At 33.6% G+C, this 21,016-nt stretch overlaps 1 protein-coding gene across 1 annotated transcript in view; it reads left to right on the top strand.

The window, feature by feature from the left end:
• The window catches only part of PDLIM5 (PDZ and LIM domain 5), a 427,072-nt gene that overhangs the window by 225,566 nt on the left and 180,490 nt on the right, over positions 1–21,016 (top strand). The window contains exons 3-7 of the mRNA XM_007956709.1: positions 731–773; positions 2,725–2,816; positions 11,818–11,835; positions 12,429–12,601; positions 13,163–13,199. Of these exons, the coding sequence (XP_007954900.1) occupies positions 731–773; positions 2,725–2,816; positions 11,818–11,835; positions 12,429–12,601; positions 13,163–13,199 (363 nt within the window). The remainder of the gene's footprint in view (positions 1–730; positions 774–2,724; positions 2,817–11,817; positions 11,836–12,428; positions 12,602–13,162; positions 13,200–21,016) is intronic.

Genomic DNA, 21,016 nt, shown 5'->3' with positions numbered 1-21,016 from the left:
ATGCTACAAATAATAAAAAAATTAGATTGAATGCAGAAATCTTCAGGTTGTGTGAATGAATTTTAGTTTTATTCCTTCTTTCTCATACTCATTACTGATGACCTATTATTTATTACATGTCAGGGATTGTGCTGAGACACAAACAAAATAAAACATGTTTTTTGCCTTCACTGAAATTATAACCTAGTGGAAGACTTTAGGGTTTAGTTTCATTATAACAAATGTATTAATTTGCACAAGCACTTAAGAATATAAATGTGAATACTCATTCAGTGACCCATTTCAAACAATGTATTCAGTATCCTCACAAAGATTTGTTCATGGATGTTTGGAGAAAAGGCAGATCCTATTGAAGGTGGAAATTTACATAGTTGAGAAAGCATTCTAGAATCAGAAAATCATATTATACTTTGTCTTTTTAGGTAAGGAATACCTTTAGTTTAAGAATATAACATGGGTGCAGTAGCAAGCAGGATTGATGTTTGTTTTTCCTCAACTGAGTTTTAGAGCCGGAAGTAACTAATGAGTAACTATAAGGTACTGAGTCTTGTAGCATTAGACTTACAGGGACTAAGTAGGTTATAAATAGTCAAAACATATGAATTATGAAACTATAAATTCTAATTTAGTGTATTTAGATACAAACTAGTAAAAATTCTGTGTTAAGAAAGTTGCAGGTTTGTAAAATTTCATTTTTTTTTTTTTCTTTTTCTTTTCCTTTTTTCCCTAGAGCATCTGCTACACTCAAGCCTGAGCCGGTTCCTGTTCAAAAGGTGTGTTTCTAATCCAGTATGTAGGGTATCATTTGACAGTCCTTCCTGAGTAGTTTCTAATCCTTTCTCAGCTTATATGGACATTTCATTTATAGTCTCAGTACAATTTTCCTTATATTTCTTTTACTTAAAGTATGAGGAGGAAAACTGGAAATTAACAGATGTAGAATTATTTTCTGTATATAACTATACCTCCATTTTTAAAACATTATTTCCAAAGCCATACATGATCAGTAGCTTGTACCCAAAATTTCTTATATTTAAATTCATGTATCAATTTGCCTATATTTGTTCATGTATTTTCTAAAGGTAGTAGATAAGTGGTTACTGAAAATATACGTATCCTAACAGGTCTTCAACAACATTTTACTAAAGTATTTGATTACATTTTCAAAGTATTCTTGGATTAGTTTATTGGTAGTTAGCCTTTCATTCACGTATATTCCTAAATTTTTCTAAACATTTATTCGTATACATCTGTTTTTTGCTTTTTTCTGTCAATTTTACTTGCTACCTTTATGTTGAGTTACTTACTCATTTGTTTAAATATTAAGGTACTGTTTTTCTCCATTAGCTCTCTTATTCCTACAGGATTAATCTAGATTACTTTTTTTCTTGATAGTAAAATATAATATAGCATCCATTGTATGCTTTTTAAAAATATGATTGTTTTTCTTTTGGGGTGGTAGGGTGAGTATGAATTTATTCTTGAATGTCTCATGAATAGTTAACTTGAATTTTCTTTTCTTTCTTTTTTATTTAACTTAAGACTTGCTTTGGAGTAGGGATTTGAAAATACATTCTGTTACTTTTAGAAGGAATTGATTTTTCTTACTAGTTATTTTTTCTTTGGCTGATGGCAGTGAGGAAATGTCTAAGTTCATTATTTTCCTCATGTAATATTAAATATTTATTTTGGAAATGAAAAGGGAAAGAACTTTATTCTATCTCTGAATCATATCTCAGAACTTTCCATAGAGTGAAAAACAGAGGTGGATTACAGAAGGAAAGGATTGATTTTGTTTTGTTCTTTTTCTGTTAATAGATTTTTTAGTGATTTCTTTCTTCAAGATAATTAATTTGCACATTAGATGTATGCATTTCTCACTTAGATTAAAATTATCTTATGTCCCGTCATTTTTTTTTTTTAATTGAAGAGTTAGAAGTATTCTGCTGCTTCTATATGAGTCAAAAAATTACAGTCTAGAGAATAATTAAACATGTTTGAGGGAAGAAGTTAGAATTGAGGTTCTGCATATTTAAAAAAATTGGTTAGCAATGTTTTGTTTATTTAGGGATATTAAAAAATTTTTTCCTTTGGAATGAATATGTATAAATTGAACAACTATCATGTCCTTCATTTTTCCTTCTCCGTTTCCTAAATATTTTAAAACTTCTTTAATTTTTATAAAATATGTACTTAGTGTATGCATCTGTGTTATGCATGTTGAAACCAGTTAACATGCATGTTATGCTGTGTAAGCTCTGTTTTTATCTGGAAACATGAATTTGGGGCTGCTAACATTATTGTGTTTGTCTGTTTAAAAGTCAGTTGTGTGTTCTTTTTAGTAAATATGTTTTGCATGTATTTGGTGTGTTTTTTGTTTATTTTTATTTTACATAGGGAGAACCTAAAGAAGTAGTTAAACCTGTGCCCATTACATCTCCTGCTGTGTCCAAAGTCACTTCCACAACCAACACGGCCTACAATAAGGCCCCACGACCCTTTGGTTCTGTGTCTTCTCCAAAAGTCACATCCATCCCATCACCATCGTCCGCCTTTACTTCAGCCCATGTGACCACTTCTTCACATGCTTCCCCTCCACCCATGGCTGCTGTCACTCCTCCCCCATTCACTACATCTGGACTGCATGCTAATGCCAATCTTAGTGCTGACCAGCGTTCACCTGCACTGAGCGCTGTTAAAACTGCAGTTAATGTCCCATGGCAGCCCACAGTCACCAACGTGTGTTCCGAGACTGCTCAGGAGCTAGCAGAGGGACAGAGAAGAGGATCCCAGGGTGACAGTAAACAGCAAAATGGGTAGGTAGAAAAGGGTACTTTCTGCTCTTATCAAAGACTTCTTTCAGGCAATTTCCATGAAATCATCTACATCCGTAAAACATTAGCTGTTTTTTTTTGAAGGAAGGAAGATAAAGTTTTATTTGCTTCATTAACATGTGGCCTTTATGATATATAAATACAGCACTTTCTGCAAGACAGTTACAGGTTAATCAAAATGTAATAATAGATTTTGACATGCTATGACCCATATAACATACTTGGTAACTCTTTGCTGAGTCTTGGCACAACATCAAGCAGCTGGCACTTATAATGCAAGGCAAGTGTTGAATTATTTCTTCCTCAATTTTTCCATCCTTTTGTTGGTCACCAGCAGTTTAAACAAAGCAGTTACAGTTGTCTTCAACTTATGTAGCTCACCCTGAGAAGAGAGGAAATGTGGAGTTTATAAGCAGCTTTTATTTTCTCAGAAGTAGTCTAAAGAACAAAAAACAGTTTTGACTCTAATTTTGACTCATGTATGACACATTAGCTTATAGCAGATATATAGCAACATTCTTTTCAGTAAGCTTAAGCTAGAATTTATTCTTTAAAGCAGTTTATATATATATAAATATAAATTTTTAAAAAATTTTTTGAATTGATATATACATGTATATCAACAATTAAAAAAAAATCACATGAAGACAAAAGCTAAAAAAGCACAAGAAGCAAATGAGAAAATCTTTTCATTGTAAAGATTCTTCTAAAATTAATTCATTTAAACCAATACATATAATATATATAACATTTGCATAATTTTAAAAAATATATTTCTCAAATTTTGTTTCCTAAAAAGAATTTTTTAAATACTGTTCTAAAATTGGTCAAAGATGTTAACTTGCTTGAGCAGCACATAGTTATAAAATTGCACATTTAATTTCATTGGCCTCCATTTATAGATGGTCATTTTATTCTTTTTTGAATTTGGTGACCATATTTAAAGCCAAGTTGTTTTTGGAGAATCATTCTGATTAGATTTATTGTGACAAAAAATGTACTTTAAAAGAAAAAACAGAGGGAAATAATCTGCATGCGTGATGGTTCTTACAATGCCAGTTCCTAGGAAAATAAAATAATTGAGGAAATAAGTCCTTTTTATGAGGTAATCCCTTCCGAATGTTAATTCGTGTAATGAAGGGACTGTGCTTTCTGTATCATTGCTGCCATGGCAACTTTTGGACTTTGAAAGAGAAGGTGGCAGGGTTCCAAGATGCTGCTAGAGAAAAAGCCAGAGGGAGGTCTAGGAAGAACAGCTACTGAGCCTTAGGTATGGTTGTGTGGTTGTGGGAGGCTTTTACATTTTGATGTATATATTGAGGAAAATTAATGTCCATCGAAGAATATTATTTCTTCTTTTATTTGAAGATGAGAAACATATTTAGTTTTAAGGTGTGTTTTTTAAAAAAATTTGTGTTTGAGTGTGTTTTTTTTTTTTGCTTTCTATTTTAAGATAATAGTTTTTAGAGTAATCAAACTACATATCCTAAAAAGAAAGACTGCCACCTTTCAAATATTAGCCTTACAGAAAACTGAAAGAAGTCTGCTATGTTTATTAATTTCCAGATTTAATAGACATAAGTCCATTGAGGGAAGTGTCTTAACTGAAATTCACGTTCTGCTTATTAACACTGTTGTCATTTTACATAGAAACCTTCTTAGTAGGAAATTGTAGAAGTAAAAGCAAATTGAGGTTATAGAAGAGTTCTGGATTTAAAATGTCTGAAAATACCAAGCTTAGTTTTTGTGTTTTATAAACACAATTTTGATGATACAATTTAAAATTATTTAAAACATGTTAATTTCAAACTGAAACTGTAGGCAGTGGTGTAGCTGTAGACCCTTTATGCTTGTCTCTCAATTAATTGACAAGTAAATATGGAACACATGCCTGCTGTACAGCACTGTGCACAGATTCAGGAGAAAAAGGATTATTACATTTCTTGAATTATTAAGAAGCAAGTGACTTCTTTGCATTTGCAAGCTGAGTGTACTTAAAAATAAATTTCATACCACTGCCAACTCCTCAGAAAGGGATCACAATAGGATGGGTGTCTTGGATAGGGTGGGAGAAGAATGTGGAATGATACTTAAAATCATAAAAAAGACCAGATTTACTAGTCTTGTAGACAGTGGTGGAACCTCTAAGACTATAGCCCATCGTTACCCTTCAAGTCTGAAAGTTAGCTCAACTTTCACCTAAATGATAGACAGGACTATAAGGGAGATATGCCCTGCTTAGAACAATCAACCATACTAGATCAGAAGGACAGATTTTGTCCAGGGATAAAGCTCAGAAGGCAGGCAGGAAAGAAGGATGATTGAAAATGGGAAGCACCAGGAAGAATTAGGAGGAGAGCTGTTACATTGTGGGGATTGCAATCAGTGTCAAAAAACTAAATGTTTATGAATTTTTGAATGGAAAGCCAACCTACTTTGTATGCTTTTTCCCAAATCACAATAAAAAGGAAAAAAAAAAGGATTTCAAACGTTGTCCAGATGCTAGCACAATGAGAGAACTTGACTACTCTGAAAACAAAATGTGGTGCCTGTGAAATTCTAAGACAAATTTACAGTGCCTTTTCTCTCACTACATTTAGATTAGAGAAATTAAAAATAAATCACACACTTTCATAGTCAGTGATATGTCGTTTTGAAGAGTAGATGTTTTGTGATATTAGCAAATGTGTATTCTTCATATTCTGTATCAGGTGTCAAACTTTATCTGGAGACAAACAAGTACTTATTAAGAAATAATTGATAAAAAATAATTAACTATTATAATTGTATGAAACCTCAACATATGTTGATATTTTTAGAATATCTCTTAATATACTATTCAAACATTCCTATTCCCTCTTATAAATAACATAATATAAGGCATTTGAAAAATTTTAAGTCTTTCGCCTGTATATGCGAAATCATTGTCTTGGCTTGCTGCTTCCTTTACTACTATCCTTGGAGCAAAATAACGCTTTATATTCCAAATTCAAATGGAATCTATTTTACATCAAGTATTTAAGTGATTTACCTTTTCCCTTTCCATTTGCCCTTGCATTATAAAGTGCCACTGCTTTTAAGAGGTAAGTCTTATGTATTCTGTATTAATTTCAGTTTCACTGGGCTGAAATACCTTCTAACAGTTCCTATGTGATATTTTGAAGAACCTGGCCTTGAAAGATTAAAAAATGATATGTTAGTAATATTTAAAAAAAAATATTTTTCTCTTTGCAGAAAATACAAGTGACAAAGTTAGTATCCACATTACTGGAGAGGATATATGGTGATTTATGTATGAATAAACAGCATGAATGCCAATTTTTGCAAAATAAATTTTGCAAAAGAGCTGTGATTTAGAATAACCACATTCAGTGTTTCAATAAGTTTGGTTTGTTTTGCTATGTTGTGTTGAATTGCTTTATAGTAGTAAATGGTAGTGTTTAACTTCATAAAATACATGTGGAGTTTGCTGTGTTATTTAAACAATGCAGTGCTGCTGGAAGACAAAATATAAAGATAGGAGACAAAGCATAAACATTTGTAGTACTAGTGAATACATAGCAGACATTAAACTTAGTTGATTTCTAAATTAATATCACAAACCAGTGTTTTCTTGGTAAAATCTCTTAAGAAATTTCATGATTTTTTAAGAGAGTTTTAATTCAGTGTCAGTTTTGAGTTTAGAACTACATAATGCAGTTGTGTGTCAGCAAATGGAAGAAAGCCTATAAAAACTCAAAAACCAAAACCTTTGAAATTACTTGAGAAGTAATTACCAACATATTAAAAGTCAGTTAGTTGCCTGGAAACATTAGGAATCACTGTGGTATAATTTTAAAAAAAATTCACTTTTGTATTGTATAGGTGCTGACATTAAACTGTCTGGTTGTTACTGGATTTAAAAATAGAAAAAAAAATCACATTAGATAAGAACTTAAAATAATTTTATGTTAAGTTATGATTATTAAAAAAAAAGCATGTGGTTAAGTTTATTTATCATCACACTGTAGAACAGAAATGGAAATAAAAAATGTCTACCTTGTACATATCCAAGAGAATTAATTATTGAATTATTAAAGCAACTTTATACCATTTTCACTGGTCTTACCAAATAGTTCCATGTACTGTTTATCAAGGAATATTGCACACCAATATACTAGTAAAGCATCCCTCAAATCGGATTTATTGTTTGATCTATTTAAATTCCTGTACACAAAGATTTTGACCAGTTAACCAGATTTTAAGGTAACAAACAATGTGATATTAAAGTGGAATGAAATGAGACTTGGAGAAATAAATTTAAATATTTAAGTTAAATGTATATGCTTTTAATTCCATATTCAGATTCATTAACTCATTAGGTATTACTATATATCATGCTAGGAGTTTCTAAATGCACTATGTGATTTACTTCTCATTTAGACTGAATGCAGAGAGGTTAAGTAATTTTCTCAAATTATGCAGCATATAAGATGTAGAGCCAGGATTCATGCCTCGATCTTTTGAAGCTCAATTTTGATGTACCTTCCTGTGTATCAGCTGCCTGTGACTTGGACTTACTTTTGTTATTTTTGAATTGATACTTGTTTTTAATGATTATAGACTTGATGAATTAAATGAATTAAAGCTGCGTGTATGTGTGTGTGCGTGTGTATACAGTTGAGGAGTGGTTATCGGTTTATGACAGAAACCTTTATTTGTGTAGTTTTCAAAGGGCTTTCAAATATATTAAACATAGGCTCTTATTAGAAGTCTGAAAGATAAGTTGTAATCCATTTCATTATTGAGGAAAATAAAGGCTTTGGTAGAGTGTGGTTTCCCTGGGGCACTAGAGAACTGAGCAAAATAGCCAGGGTAAGAAGCCAGGTCATCTGGCTTTGATGTTAGCTCTTTTGACACTACTTTGTATGATGTGCCCATTTGGGAATATTTTCTAAAATAAATGAATATATTTGTTTGACATATTCAAAGTGACATCTTTAGATTGAAACCTTTCAGTCCCCACTTCCCTGCCCTTTACCATCCCATAGAACATTTTCTCTCCTAACTTCATGTAATATAAAACATTTTCTCTAAACTGCCAGATGTCTACATATACATCTAAAATTCTTCTTTGTTCAGGAGAGGCTAAATTTTGCAAAATTGTTTCCTTGCTATTCTAAACAGAAAGACACAGGAGAGAATGCTTTGTGTTGTGGCTTGAGAAGAGTAAATGCAGGTAAATTATTGAGATCAACTTATTCCTCCTTCCCACCCTCATTCAGCAAAACTTAACTCTCTCCAGTTTACTAGACTGACTTTGGCATGTGGAAATACAGCAGCAGTGTATTTAGTATTAAACCTAGCTGACAGTATTTTGCTGCCCCCCCCCCCCAGTTTTATAAAGGCTTTCTAGTTACTGGAATTACATTGTAGGAGAATTGGTCTACAATGTATTTTTTGACAAACTATAGAGAGATTGTGTACTTTAGCCTTCTTTATCCACAATGTTGTTGTTGTTGTTGTTATGTGCCACTGAGTCGGACCGACTCATAGTGACCACTCCTTGGGTTTCCAAGGCATTATCACTATGGAAGTAGATTGCCTCATCTTCCTTCCAAGGAGTGGCTAGTGGGTTTGAACCTCCAGCCTTTTGGTTAGCAGTCAAGTGCCTTAGCCACCACAGTAGAATCCTAATATATTTCTTTTTAATGATATACTTAATAGAGTATGTGAATGAATTGTGTTTTGAGATTCTCCCAGTTCAGGTATTATTAACCCAGTTCCTTTTCCTTTCTCAGTAATAATTATATCACTGATAATATTGAACTATGAAGTTTCCCACAAATCAGTTTCAAATTTACTGGTATTTGCTGGATGAGAATGGTGATAGTGAAGGATGGGGAGAAAATGAAGACTGAGTGGTGGCCCATTATTTATGAAAAGGGCCCACTTATGCTTCCTAGGTTTCTCATCATAATCACTGCATTTTATAAAACAAGGGAAAATTTTTAAATAGCCTTTACTTTTATTAAAAAATAATGTATGATTTAGGATAAGTTAGTGAAAGGATTGAACTTACTGTTGCTATATTATATAAGTCTGAAAGATTTTTTTCTTTCTTCTCTCCAGGCTTTAAGTGATCTGTTTCTACCACCTACATATAATAATTATTTTATCTTTTGCCTGTTGTTAGGCCATAATAATTTTTATTCAGTACATTAATAAAACCCTACAAATTAAATATATACACATACACACACATACACGGGAACTTGCTTTCTTGGTATTCATTAACTTCAAAATTGAGTTAGCATTGATATATAAAGTATTTTTTTATTGCTCTTGGAAACAAAAGAAATAGATAAAATAGTGCCCTAATAATGGCTTTGTGATAGAATTTTGACTAACGTCTGTCCATTTTTGTTTGTGTTTACATGATTATTTTAAAGCATGGTATATGTGTAAAATCTTTACCTAAATTGTTTTGAATTTTGCCATTTCATTTTTCTTCTTCTTTTTTTGGGGGGCCTCATCTTTGTCTGTTTTTCATCATCCTGGGAGCATCAATGTCTTCTCTACTCTCTCACGTCTTTCTTTTTGTGTGTTATTCCTCCTTCAGTAACCCTGACACAGTGTAAGTACTTAATCAGTGGTTTTCATTATTGTCACTCTGTAACTTTCTGTCTGCTTTCAGCTTTAATACCACCAGCAAACTTTGTTAGTATCTTTTATTTAAAAAAAATCTCAAATGTAGTAAGAAGTATTATAAACATGTTTTTCATGCTAGACAACTTCACATGAATCAGTGGGTGTGTTCAGAACACCCCACACGTCTGCAGTGGAAAAATTTAGTGAAACCTTCAGGGAGATAAGTATTATAGGCAGTGTATACCAGAATAGATATGCAGTTAGACCCTCCCTTGTTCAATATTTAAAAAAAAACTGGAATGAAAATAGTAATTTAGAACATCTATATGTTGAAATAAATAGTTTATTCTTATAGGTAAATTTATGTTCTATCCAAAATACATTTTTTTAAAATAAAATTACTCTCTTTTAATCATAAAATCAGCAGAGCGTAGAATCATCAAGTACTAAGTAAATGTTTAGAAACCCCATATCACTTAAAATAATCCTTAGGCTGTGGTAAATGTCACAAGAGCCTAAAATGTGTTTTTTAAGTGTGTTTTGACTTTAAAAAAATATACAAGTAGTGTCATTTTACTAGCCTTACTGTCTTAGCCTGACACCATTGTTTTGCATTTCTATAGACCAGACCTTTCATACAGGATACATGGTCTTGTCTCTGAAACTTATTCCATTTAAGAGTAAAATATGCTCACTGACTGATAATACAGAAAAGTAAAATGATAATAATTTTAGTAGTCTGCGAAACATAAACTTTTTCACGTTAATTACGTAAGGTAAAGAGTTATCTGCTTTAGAATATGTATTTCCCAAAGATGGTGTGTAAAGTAATCTATTCCTATTATTTCCTAATTTTTAAACATTTTGTCTTATTTTAAGAAGGATTAGGTTTTGTTCACTATTAATGAACAGTCTTTTAGATATTTTGCTTCTAATTTTAAGTATTACTTATATGTCTATACTAATTTTACATGCAAATATTACTGATTCTGTTCTTTATGCAGATGAGCCATCCTCTTAGAACATAAATTGCAAATATTTTTTCTAGTAAACATAAGAGAATACATTATAATGATTGTTACTGTATCCTGGTACTGTGCAAAACATACATTGTCTAATTTATTCCTCAGAACAAGCCTTACACATAGATGTAACTCACATTTCACATATGGGAGAATAGAGACTTAGGGACGCTAAGCGACTCATATGAAACACTGAGTGGGAGGATGTATTGCTTCAATCCCTGCCTCACTCTACAGCCACTGTTATTGATCTTAATTTAATCACCAGGAGATGGGAGGGCTGGGAAGATGGGACATGGGATTAATAGGAGCACAGTTTTGCTAGTGTAACTATTAAAATGACAGTAGTGTGGTGGCATGCTGAGAGCACTGCGCTTTTTAGCAGTGAGTTATAACTACCAGGAGTTGCCACTCTCATGTCATCGCCCTTGGCATACTTTCTTCTCTCATCTTATGCCAGTATTTAGTTGGTTTAATTCAGACTTACCTTCTATTTTCTCTCTGAAATTAAACTCATAGCCTCCAACAGTTTGCATTTGTTCTAGTTTGAGGCAAGGGGATAAGTGGGGTATACTTTAATAGATCTTGACTTAAAGTGCCAAAATCATGTACATTGTAAATGCTTTAATATTTATTTATACTTTATAAATAGAAGAATGAATGTTTCTTAGCAAACTCATAAGTCTCATATCATAATAATAAGTCTCATTCACATATTTTATTTAATCCTCACAAAAGCCATGCTTTGTATGTGATATCTCTGCCTTATACGTGAAAAATCAAATCCCATTGAGATTAATTGTTGTGCCAAAATCACACGTCTAAAAAGTCATAGAGCTAAAATTTAAATCCAGGTCTTTTGATAAATATTTCAGTAGTTGCCATCACAGCTTTTCTCCAACTCCACTAACTGTGCACAACACATTTATTTAGGAAACAGGGTATCTGTACACACAAATGAGAAATTTTAAGAACTAACAGTACTGACCCTTTTCAAAGTAATGTTTAAAATTTCTAGTTTAATCTGTCTTAAACCATTCTTGGCTCCTGGGCCTAGTAAAGGTATGATCATTTACTTTTTCAAAAGCCAGTCCACTCTAACACCATATTGATATTTAAAATGGGTTACAAATGTAGTTCAGATCTATGTTTTGGATGGCATAAGATGAATACAAGTTAAATTCACATGGTTTGACTTTGATTGTGATTTTGATTTTAAATACTGTAGACGTTTCAATTTCTAGTTAATTTTCTTTTTTTCTTATCCTCTTCCTTTCCTTTTCTTCATGTTGGAAATCTTTCTTCTGCTGCCTTCTTCTGTCAATTAAAAGGAAAATTCCACCTAAACGGTAATCTTTCTGCTGAATATATTCTTATGCTGTTATTTCATATTAGCATTATTGTTCTTAATTGCCTTTGGGTCATCGACTCTTGGCAATACCGTGTGTGCAGAGTAGCATTGCTCTGTATAGTTTTCAAGGTTGTGGCCTTTTGGAAGCAGATCATCAGACCAATCTTCCAAGACACCCCTTGGCAGGTTTGAACCACCAGCCTTTCAGTTAGTAGTCTGGCGCTTAACCATTTTCAACACCCAGGGAGTACATTTTTTTTAATTATTATTATTGTTATAATTAATTTATAAAACCTAAAAAAAAAAAAAATCATTGCCGTCAAGTAGATTGCAACTTATAGCGACCCCTCTTTGGGTTTCTGAGGTGGCATCTCTATGGAAGTAGATTGCCCAGTCTCTACCTTATTTTGGTATAATGCTTTTTAAAGAAAAAAGAGACTTTATATACATGCAGAGCAAAAAGACTTATATAAAAGGAACATTGAGAAGTACAAGTATAAATTATAAATAATTTGGCATAAGATCTTTTATCCTTTTGATAAGAGTTTTAACTTTTTTTTTTTTTTTTTTAATTTTCTTTCTTAAACCTAGCCCACCACGAAAACACATTGTGGAACGCTATACAGAGTTTTATCATATACCTACCCATAGTGATGCCAGCAAGAAGAGACTGATTGAGGATACTGAAGACTGGCATCCAAGGACTGGAACTACTCAGTCTCGCTCTTTCCGAATCCTTGCCCAGATCACTGGGACTGAACATCGTAAGTAAAACCGTACGCATATTAGTGGGTGAATGTTCTCTGTCATTGAGAGATCAATTTAGAGTGATTGACAGTTATTGTAAAACAACCCTGAGACAGTTTGCTTTTAAATTATGCCACACATGATAAGAATATTGTAAAAAAGGCATTAGCCTAGCTAGAATTACATTGAAAAGAATAATAGTAATGACTATAGTATATAGCCAATAGCAATGTGGTGTGGAATTTTTCTTGGTGGCTCTGTGAAGCTGTGAATATTTAGTATTGATTAGTAAGGAGCTCTGATGGTACAATGGTTAACTGCTCAGCTGCTTGCCAGAAGGTTGTCAGTTCAAACCTACCAGCTGCTTTGTGGGAGAAATATGTGGCAAGCTGCTTGCTTAAAATTTTATAGCCTTAAAACCCAATGGCATAGTTGTATTCTGTCCTATAGGGTTGTGATGATTGGAATTAGACTCAATGGCAATGAGTTTTGTTTTGTTTTTTTTTATACAGGTAATTGCTTAAGTAGTTTGGAAATTTAAAGTAAAGTGATGTTGAATATTGCTTATTATTTTTCAGTGAAAGAATCTGAAAATGATAGCACAAAGAAGGCAAAGTAAGTTCTCCATCTTTTTGTGAATTGAATGCTTTCCTTTCATGAATGGTCTCATTTTGGTTTTTCGTTTTCAAAGTGTGATGTTATGGCATTTTGTCTTTGTAATTAGAAGCTAAGCATTTAACTTTGGTGCCTTTTGTGTGACCTAAGTGTACAACTTACGGATTTTTAAATTAGTAAGTATTGTCTGGATTTTATGTCTGAGGCTTATTCCTGAGAATTGAAATAAGATATAGTCAGAAGGCTGTATTTTGGAATGCTTTGCTAACAGTTCAGGTCTGTGTGAAGGAGTTCATGTGTCATCTTGCAGACACTTTATTTTGGGGTTAAAAATCTGTATTTCTAAGAAGGTTCTGTAGATTAATCTCATATTTCTAAAGTGTGCTACTCTTGAAAAATCTTTGCTAGTCAGTAAAACAGCTATGTAAAATTGAGCTTCTAAAAGGCATGTTCTCTGCATGATGAATTGAATTAAGTGTAGAAACTTTCTCTTTCTCTTTCTTATGACTTTTCTATCACTCTTTTTTGTTTTTATTTCCACAGGGAAAAGATACCCCTTCACGTCTTTAGTCCTAAATATACAAAATTACGTGACTGGCACCATGAAGTTTCAGCACGTGCTCTTAACGTACAGTGATTTATGAACCTTGCCCCCCAAGCAGCCAGCACATACCTTTTCATTCACTTTTTTTTCTTTCCAACTTCATAGCAAAATCTGTATTAAATTTGCCTTATGAAAAAAGTAGAAACTTTTCTATACTTTTCTAACAATTTCCTACTGTTGTAACAACAAGGAAGATGAACATGTTTTGTGGTAGTCAGTAGCAACCAAAGAAAGCAAATTAAGGGACTAGATCTATTCAATAGATTTACATCTATTTCCATTGTTATTAGGATAGCAAACTTGGAAAGACATTCTTTTTGTAAATTGAATTTATTTACTTGTAGGTTGTTTTGAGCAGAGGTGGATGAGCAAATAATATCTTTGTCAGTTTGAAAATTACTTCATGTTATTACACTTTACAAGATTATTTTGAAATTCATTGTTACAGTGGTCTTGTGGGTTGATTCTAAGTAAGCAAACATGAGGAGGCAAGATTAAACAGAGAAGACTTTTATTAGAATTTATGGTAGAGTTGGTATCTTTTAAAGCAGGTAGTTTTCACACTGGCTATATAAAGAGAAAGAGGCCCAGATTTGGCCACTCCAAAAGAAAAGAAGAGAATTATGCCCCTATTTGCAATGGGGAGATAGCATTCTTTTGGTTTGTTATGTTCAAAGTTCTGTCTTCTACCAAGAAAGTATTTCTAAGCTGATGAATGTTTGTGCGTATAGACAATTTCTAGGTATTAATAAGTAAGATATGGGGGGGGGGATCTTTGCTTTGTTTTTAAATCAGTGGAAATGAACATAAAAATAAATTGCAATATGAGTTATTCTTTATGAGACATCAGAGAAATATTTTACTTAGTGATAAAAGCTACATGTGTGTTGCTGCTATTCCTAGGAAGCTATGTTTTGGGCAATATATAGATGTTAAATAGCTAATCAGAAATGCTTCTTCTTTGTAATATAATGTATTATATATTAGATCTAAACTCAATAACAAATAAATGCATTTTGAGGTGTGGAAAGTATTGTAATAAAGTTACCTTTAACTTAGTTCTCTACTTGTTCTGTTATTATTGAGGCTAGTAACAATGCTATCTTCTGGTTAAAATAGCACTGGGTAAAATAAATAATTCTCTTGCCATTCCATGTAGAAAACATTTTTAATTTTGTGAGTTTTTTAAAATGTGATTATAGAATATGGCAATGGCCCATGTTAGTCTTTTTTTCCCCCTTTCCAAGTTGCTATGTTATTTAATATAACTTTCTGTGTGAGTGACAGATCAGGTAGACTATGGCATGACATAGAATTATTGGTGTGAAAATGATAACTGATCTTGTTTGCATCTAAGTGTCCATTTTCACTTTTCTAGATTTTCTTCACTCTAATGTCCCAATAGGCTATGACAACTTCCTGATAATTTAGAAAAATAAACATCAACTTCATTAACAACTAGTTACTATTTAAAATTTTGTGTGACAGAAACATTTAAAAAATAAATATCAGACTCATCTATGCTCATTTCCCCTATATTTCATAATATATTAGGATGTCTTTCTTTTATTGCATCAGTTCTTCTTCAAATACTAAAAAGTCTTACCTGCTTTTATATGATCCTGAACTCAGTCTCAGTTACTACTATCTCTGACTCCTGTAAGAAAATCTTTGTGAGGTCAGACTGTTCTGTGATTTTATATAAGAGATGATGCCTGAGAGAAGAGTCAGAGTCTTATGAAAAATAAATAGTGTAGGTAGACTAAATATGATGTTTTTTCTCTAAGAACCAAATGTCTAGAGTAACTAGTTGAGAGAGAAATATTTGAAACAGTTTTAGAAAAATAAAAATCATTCCTAATACAGAAAAGAGAACAAGTTTAGAACTTTATAACTTGAAATAAGGACCATTGAAAATAAAATAATAGCTTGGCCTAATTAAAAATAAAGTATTTAATGTGTCATTGAAAGCACAGACTTAGATATATGGAATGCTTTATTTTTGAGTATGTGGGTAAATGTTCAGTGAGATCACAAAGGACATTTCATTTGACCCTGTCAAAACTTCAGTTCCTGAACTCAGCAAATGTCTTGGGACATTTTATATTGCTAGCTTAAAAGCTAGCCAAAAATTATAAAAGTTTCTTGCAAAAATATGATAAGTCTAGTGACCTAATTTATAGCTTGTTTTTGTTTGCCTCTCTTATACAGACTTTACTATAAGCTTGGTTTTCTTTTTTTTTTTTTTTTGGCTTTAAAGAACAGAGATTTATTTTCTTACAGTTCTGGAGGCTAAAAGTCTAAATCAGAGTCTCAGCCATGTCAGTTTTTCCTTGTCGGTAGACCTGGCTGTTCCTTGGTTTCTTGATGACCCCTCACGTGGCATCCGTCTTCCTCTGTGTGTGTATGTGTGTCTCTTGTGTCTAATCTGCTGTTCTTATAACCCAGAAGTGATTAGATTTAGAACCCAACTATGCTGGTGTGAAGAAAATTTTATTTCCAAACAGGATTACATTCTCAGGTATAGGGGTTAGGATGTTTTTGAGGGGTACGCAAGTTAATCCATAACAACCATCCACATACCTTTGGTGCCTCATAAGCTTGTTTTTAATGTGAAATGAGAAAGTTACTCTTAAGAATTTGCAGCATTTTTTTTTCTTGTAATGTTTTTATTAGTCAGAAGATACTGTGTCTACCATACAGTCAACTATAGTTTTGTTACCTAGAAAAATAATATTATTTGTGGAAACAGAAACTCATCTGGTATTAGTATGCCTTGAGAAAAGACCCAGATACAAAAATATCTTAAAGATCTTATTTAATAAAATTGTGATATAAAGACACAGAGTAGCAGTCCTTTCATTTATAAACACTGTCCCAGATAATATATAATGAATTAATTTTTCACCAAACAGGTAATTTTCTAATTATTGTGTTTCTGGTATGTATTGAAAATCATGTAAATATATATATATATATAGAGAGAGAGAGAGAGAGGAGCTCTGGTAGCATAGTGGCTAAAGCACTTGACTGCTAACCAGAAGGCTGGCGGTTCAAACCCACCAGCCACTCCTCAGAAGGAAGGTTGGGCAATCCTACTTCTGTAGTGATACTGCCTCAGAAACCCAAGGAGGGGTCACTATGAGTCCGGGCTGACTCGACGGCACATAACAACAACAATAGAGAGAGAGAGAGAGAGAGAGAGCAAGAGAGAGAGAGAGCGAGAGAGAGAGAGAGCGAGAGAGAGCGCACGCGTGTGAGCGTGAGAGAGTGCGCGCGAGCGAGCCCGGGTGGCATAATGCCAGAGGCATTTGACTACTAACCAGAAGGTTGGCGGTTCAAATCCTCTAGCCGCTCCATGGAAGGAAGACAGGGCAATCTACTTTCGTAAAGATTTACTGCCTCAGAAACCCAAAGGCAAACAAAACTCCTCCAAAGGGAGTCGCTGTGAGTCAGAATCAATTTGATAGAATCAGCTTGATGGCCGTGAGTTTGGTTTGGTTTGGTATATATGTATATTCATTCATTACCTGCATTCATTCTTTCAAATGAATAATTACTGGAAATAAGTTTCCCCCACTACCCAAAAGTAGAGTGTTCCTATAAACCTTTCATAACTGGAAACGGCATAAAGTAAAGAAGCAATTACCATTACTTTTTATGGTAAATTTTTTTAAGTGTTCCCAGACTCAAAAAAATAACCTATCAATCATACCAAATAACATATTATAAAGACTAAAATAACACTAACATATAGTGTTTACAGACACAGTTCAAAGCTCTGTTGGCTTGATGCTGAGATATGCTGAGTGTAGTTTCTGGGGAAGGAGCTTGCCAACATCACTCATGCTGCTTGGGGTGTGCACTACCTCTTTAATGGAATGGCTCACTGCAAAACAAACATTGAATGCTAGTTTTGCTTTTGGCCTTTTTTTTGTCAAAGTGAAAATCCTCTTTGGATTTCTTTCTGTTAGTGAAAACAGGTACTAAAGTAGGTCTTTTGTAAAAACAGAGTGGTGTAAAGTGAACTTTGAAAAAGCAGGGAATATCTAAACTTAATTAAATACCAGGCACTGATCTGTGTGCTAGGGATACAGTAGTGAATAACACACCACAAAATAAATTAACAAGATGATCTGAAAAAATTGTAACTGTTACTGGGATAATAAAGGTAAGTTAATATGAAAGGAATTTGGCTTAGGCAGGCAAAGTTTATTTTAGATTGTGTGGGCCTCAGAGAAGGTGACCTTAATACCAATATCTGAGAGAGGAAAGAGAGTCAGCCATGTGATGACTTGAGTACTCAGTGTTCAGGCAGAGACAAAACTGTGGAGACCTTCAGATAGAAAGGAGCGAGCATAGCAGGTACACAGAACAAAAAGGATAGTGCAGCTGAAATGTAGTATTTGAGGGGAAGCCTGATATAAAAGCATCATAGTGCACCTAGCAGTGCCACAGAAGAAAGGCCTAGTGATCTGTTTCTGTAAATATTATAGCCAAGAAAAACCTCTGGAGCAGTTCTGCTCTCTAATATGTGGAGTTACCATAAGTTGGAAATGACTCGATGGCAACAGATTTATCGGGGTTATTTTTTTATTTTTATTTTTTTAAAAGTAGTTTAGGGAACAAAATGTCATGTGAAGCTTACATAAAGGTATGCAAAAATAAAACCTTGATGTATCAAACATGTGAGCTATAATGCTGTATTCAGAATTTAGGATGAGTTTGATAACTTAATCTTCCTTCCCTAAAAGACCTGTCCAGAATTATTTGGATTCTTTTCTTTTGCTTCATCCCATTCAAGAAAATTCATTAAACCAAGTAAATACTTTCTTGATCATTCTTCCAAAATAAACAAGACAGTATTTATTTATTTATTTTTTAGTTAAAGATAGTTAAAAAAAAACAAGGAGTGGCAAATCCTGGGTTTTAGATTCAGATTTATAACTGACTAACTCCTGTCTGCCCCTGAAATGAATTACCCAGTAAGCAAGGTAAGCACATCTTACTTGTGCTTACTTAATAGTCTGTAGTGAACAATTGCGCATGAGTGAAAAACATGTGAAACTCTTCACTACAGATTAGTAAGTAGTAAGTAGGCCTGTGCTTCCCCTGCTTACTGGATATTCTGTTCCTGACACGGATTTTAAATTTGAAAAGAGGTTTTGATACTGTAGGAAGGTGCTGTGGCTTTGGGAGATAGACGTATATGCCAGACATATCTATAAACATAATCTTTGATGTGGTGAAAAAATGTGAAACTGTTCACTATAGATTACTAGGTAAGCCCATGCTTACCTTGCTTTTTGGGTAATCTGACACTGGTGACACTGTCATGCCAACCTAGATACTGCTTCAATAAAGGATTTTGTACCACAGTTGCTGGGAGCCTGGAGAACAGACAGCCTTCAGCTCTCAGTCCTTTGGGAAATCACCTCAGTTGCATTCCCCAGCAACAGCTACATTTGGTGAACTGATTGATGGGGAACATAAGGAGGATAAAAAGCCTAGCCATTTCAGCCCAGTAGGGATCATCTAAAAAGGGTCATTTTAGCTCCAGAGCTGCTGTGGTCAGCTAAGGCTATCATAGGGCCTGTATGGCCACTGGACTTTTCTTTCTGCCCACTTCTGCTTCCTTTCCTGTTCCTTGCACAGGTGTTGGCGCTTGTTAATAAACCTCCTCCGTGCTAAATTCTGTCTTGCTGTCTCTTTCTGGAGAACTTGATCTGTGACAGAATTATTACCTTTTATTTCACAGGTTCTCTTCAGTATGGTCTTTATCTTCATCTTCTCATTGCTCTTCTCATTCCTTCTCCTTAAATCTTCAACCCAGACCACAAATACGACATTTAGAGAAGTATTTAAAGTGGAAGCTCAGTTAAGGGTAGCAAAAGGTATATAGAAGTCAAAAAGGAGATAGATGCATGTACTTTCCTTTGCCCTAGGTAAAGGATATTTTACTGTATCAGAGGTAGCCTTGCATTATTTTGTTGTTATTATGGTGTGTTTTTAACAACGTCCAGGAAGACCACTCTTTCCAGTTCTCAGAGCCCTACTGCCAAAAGAAATAAGTGTTGTTAAAGATGTTCAGAAATGAAATAGTAGCAGTTGTCATTGAGTCAGTTCTGACTCCGGGCTGTCTCCTGTGTATCAGAGTAGAACCGTGCTCCATAGGGTTTTCAGTGGCTGGCTGTGCTTACGTGGGTCACCAGGCCTTTCTTCTGAGATGCCACTGGCTAAACTTGAACCGTCAACTTTTTGATGAGCAGCTTAAGCACATTTACCATTTGTGCCATACAGGGACTCCAGAAATGAAATATAGTCAGGGTTATGTAATGAATGTTATATAATAAAGTAATGAAATGAGAAGCTTCAAAATGGAAAATTAGGATTAACCCAGAGTAAACAGCTAGTAATAAAATACATTTTCTATATGCAACATTTTAGAACCAAATGTATTAACTGTTTAATCAGTCATTTAATAAATTTTATTTCTGCATATTTACTCTTTTCCTTCCTATCCTTAAATGACCTTCCAATTTTCCCCTGGGAGATGTGGTACTGAGGAACCTATGTAAATGTGTAGGGGCATATTCAGATATTACAAGGTCAAGGGGATGTTACTGGGAGGTTAAGGATGCTAAGTATCTTCTAATGCACTGAATAATCCCATAATTGAAGGATCATCCTGCCCATGCCGATGGTGTGCCACTGAGAATGACTGGACTGAATGCAAATACTCCTTGCAACCTCAAATTCTTATCCAGAATGCCCCCCCCCCAGACACGCATACATACACACTGGAAATAATCTAATATCTGCAATGACATAATCATTTTTGCTTCTTTTTTGGCACCTTCTTTTCTAATTTGTATTATGGATATTTGTCTGCATATCCTAATCTTCAACTGGAATATGAATTCTTTGAGGACTAGAGTCTTAGTATAATAATGTAAATAAGAAATTAAAAAAATATTCTAATAGACATGATATTTCTCTCACATGAATGTAACTGTAGCTGTGTAAATAAATATCTGTCTATATATTAAATGTCTGAATTTTAAGGTAGGTAGGATTGTATGTGAAATACTGGTGAAATACTTCTTAAATTAGAAATCTATGGTTTGCCATAAGGTAATCCTCACTTTGACATTTAGCATTTAAGGAAAGGTTACTCTTAAGTAGATTCACTGACTTAGTCCCAATAGAAAAC

The sequence above is a fragment of the Orycteropus afer genome, unplaced genomic scaffold (assembly GCF_000298275.1).
Source record: "Orycteropus afer afer isolate SDZICR_OR568_19922 unplaced genomic scaffold, OryAfe1.0 scaffold00652, whole genome shotgun sequence".
In the NCBI taxonomy this organism is placed as follows: Eukaryota; Metazoa; Chordata; class Mammalia; order Tubulidentata; family Orycteropodidae; genus Orycteropus; species Orycteropus afer.
This window is presented reverse-complemented; position numbering and strand designations above follow the sequence as displayed.